At 61.6% G+C, this 1,447-nt stretch overlaps 1 protein-coding gene across 1 annotated transcript in view; it reads left to right on the forward strand.

Moving 5' to 3' along the window:
* Nucleotides 1-1,255, forward strand: part of AP1B1 (adaptor-related protein complex 1, beta 1 subunit) — a 19,245-nt gene extending 17,990 nt beyond the window's left edge. Inside the window, exons 21-22 of the mRNA XM_009578369.1 lie at nucleotides 578-619; nucleotides 1,181-1,255. Coding sequence (XP_009576664.1) covers nucleotides 578-619; nucleotides 1,181-1,255 — 117 coding nt within the window. The remainder of the gene's footprint in view (nucleotides 1-577; nucleotides 620-1,180) is intronic.
* Nucleotides 1,256-1,447: the final 192 nt, after the last annotated feature.

Consider the following 1,447-nt stretch of genomic DNA (forward strand, 5'->3'; position numbering starts at 1 on the left):
TTTTTTTTTTCGGTGCCAGCTCCCTCCCCCGTGCCAGTCCTGGCGTCCCTCTGACACGGGGAGGGCGAGACACGGTCTGTGCTGGCTGGGCTCTGCAGCAACACTTGGTCTCCGCTGAGCCAGGGAGGCACCGTGGTGGCGGCGAAAGGAAGGAGAGAGGTCCCAGCCCACCGACACATCTCCGTTAAAATAAAAACCCCAACCCCATCCCCTTCTTGGGCATCCCTGGCTGCAAACAGCCTTGGAGCGGAGGTCTGTCCCCATGTCGGACGTGAGCCGTCCCTATGTCCCACTTTCCCCGGCCCGGCCCCTTCCCCACCTTCCTCGCAGCCTGTTTTCTTTGGGTTGGGACGAGCTGTGTCGCCTTGACTCACCTCTCTGTGTATCTCCGTACCTGCTGCCTGCACGCCCCCTCGCCGGCCTGCCCGCTGTTGCAGGATTTGGAGGTTAGCAGACTGGTTTTTACCCCGGCTTTGGGCTGTCTCTGGCTGCTGCCTGGTTATTTCTCCCCTGATGTTTTTACCTGCCTGCCAGCCCTGCGTGTCTCTTGGTGCCTCTTAACTCTCCCTCCCGGCAGGGCTGGCACGAGGCCGGTGCCAAGAGCGGAGCTTCATCGGAGGTGAACGTTTCAGAGCGTCAGGGCATTCCCACCACCCTCCTGGGTTCACTTGGGATGAGGATAGCTGCAAATCCTTATCCCAGAGGATTCTGCGCTCGGCACCCCTGTGCTGAGCTCTCCCCGCTCACCTGCGGCCTGAGGAGCTAATTGATTTCAGAGTCATTTGATATTTAATTTTTGAGCAAATAACCGAAGGGGGCTCGTACCACCTAGGAGAGGAAGATGCCTTTGGGGGGAACCGTTCAGCCTCACGCTACGGGCAGTGAATCATCGAACCCCAAAAGATGAAGCGTGTGCGCCTGCCCCCCTGCCCGCCCTGCCTGCGCTGCATGTGGATGTCTGCTCAGCCGGGCGGGGGGAGCGCCAGCAGCCCGGGGAGAACATTTAGGGGGCTCACTGCCTTTTAATATCTTCTTTTCGCCAGCCAGAATACGGAGCTGGGGCCCCCCCGTGCCCCGTGGGGGGGGATGCTGCAGCATGCAGGGCTTTGTGCTTTGGGGCTGGTGGCTCAGCGGCGTGGGACGAGGTGCCATCACCCCCTCTCCTCCTCTCTCCCTGCAGTTGTCCCTGAAATGCCGAGCGCCGGAGGTGTCCCAGTATGTCTACCAAGCCTACGAAACCATCCTGAAGAACTAAGGTGCTGCTGCAGCCCATCCTCTTCCTCTCCTCCCTCTCCCACCTGGGGAAGCGGGGCAGGTGTCTCCTCTCCTTCCTGCCAAGGAACCAGCCCCTGGGAATCTCCCTCCAGCCCCAGGGCCCTGAAAAGGGAGCCGGTGCTCCCAACTCCGGCGGGGCTGGGGCGGGCAGAGGAGGGCAGGGGTGTCCTGG

Source organism: Fulmarus glacialis, unplaced genomic scaffold, assembly GCF_000690835.1.
Source record: "Fulmarus glacialis isolate BGI_N327 unplaced genomic scaffold, ASM69083v1 scaffold21055, whole genome shotgun sequence".
Taxonomy (NCBI): Eukaryota; Metazoa; Chordata; class Aves; order Procellariiformes; family Procellariidae; genus Fulmarus; species Fulmarus glacialis.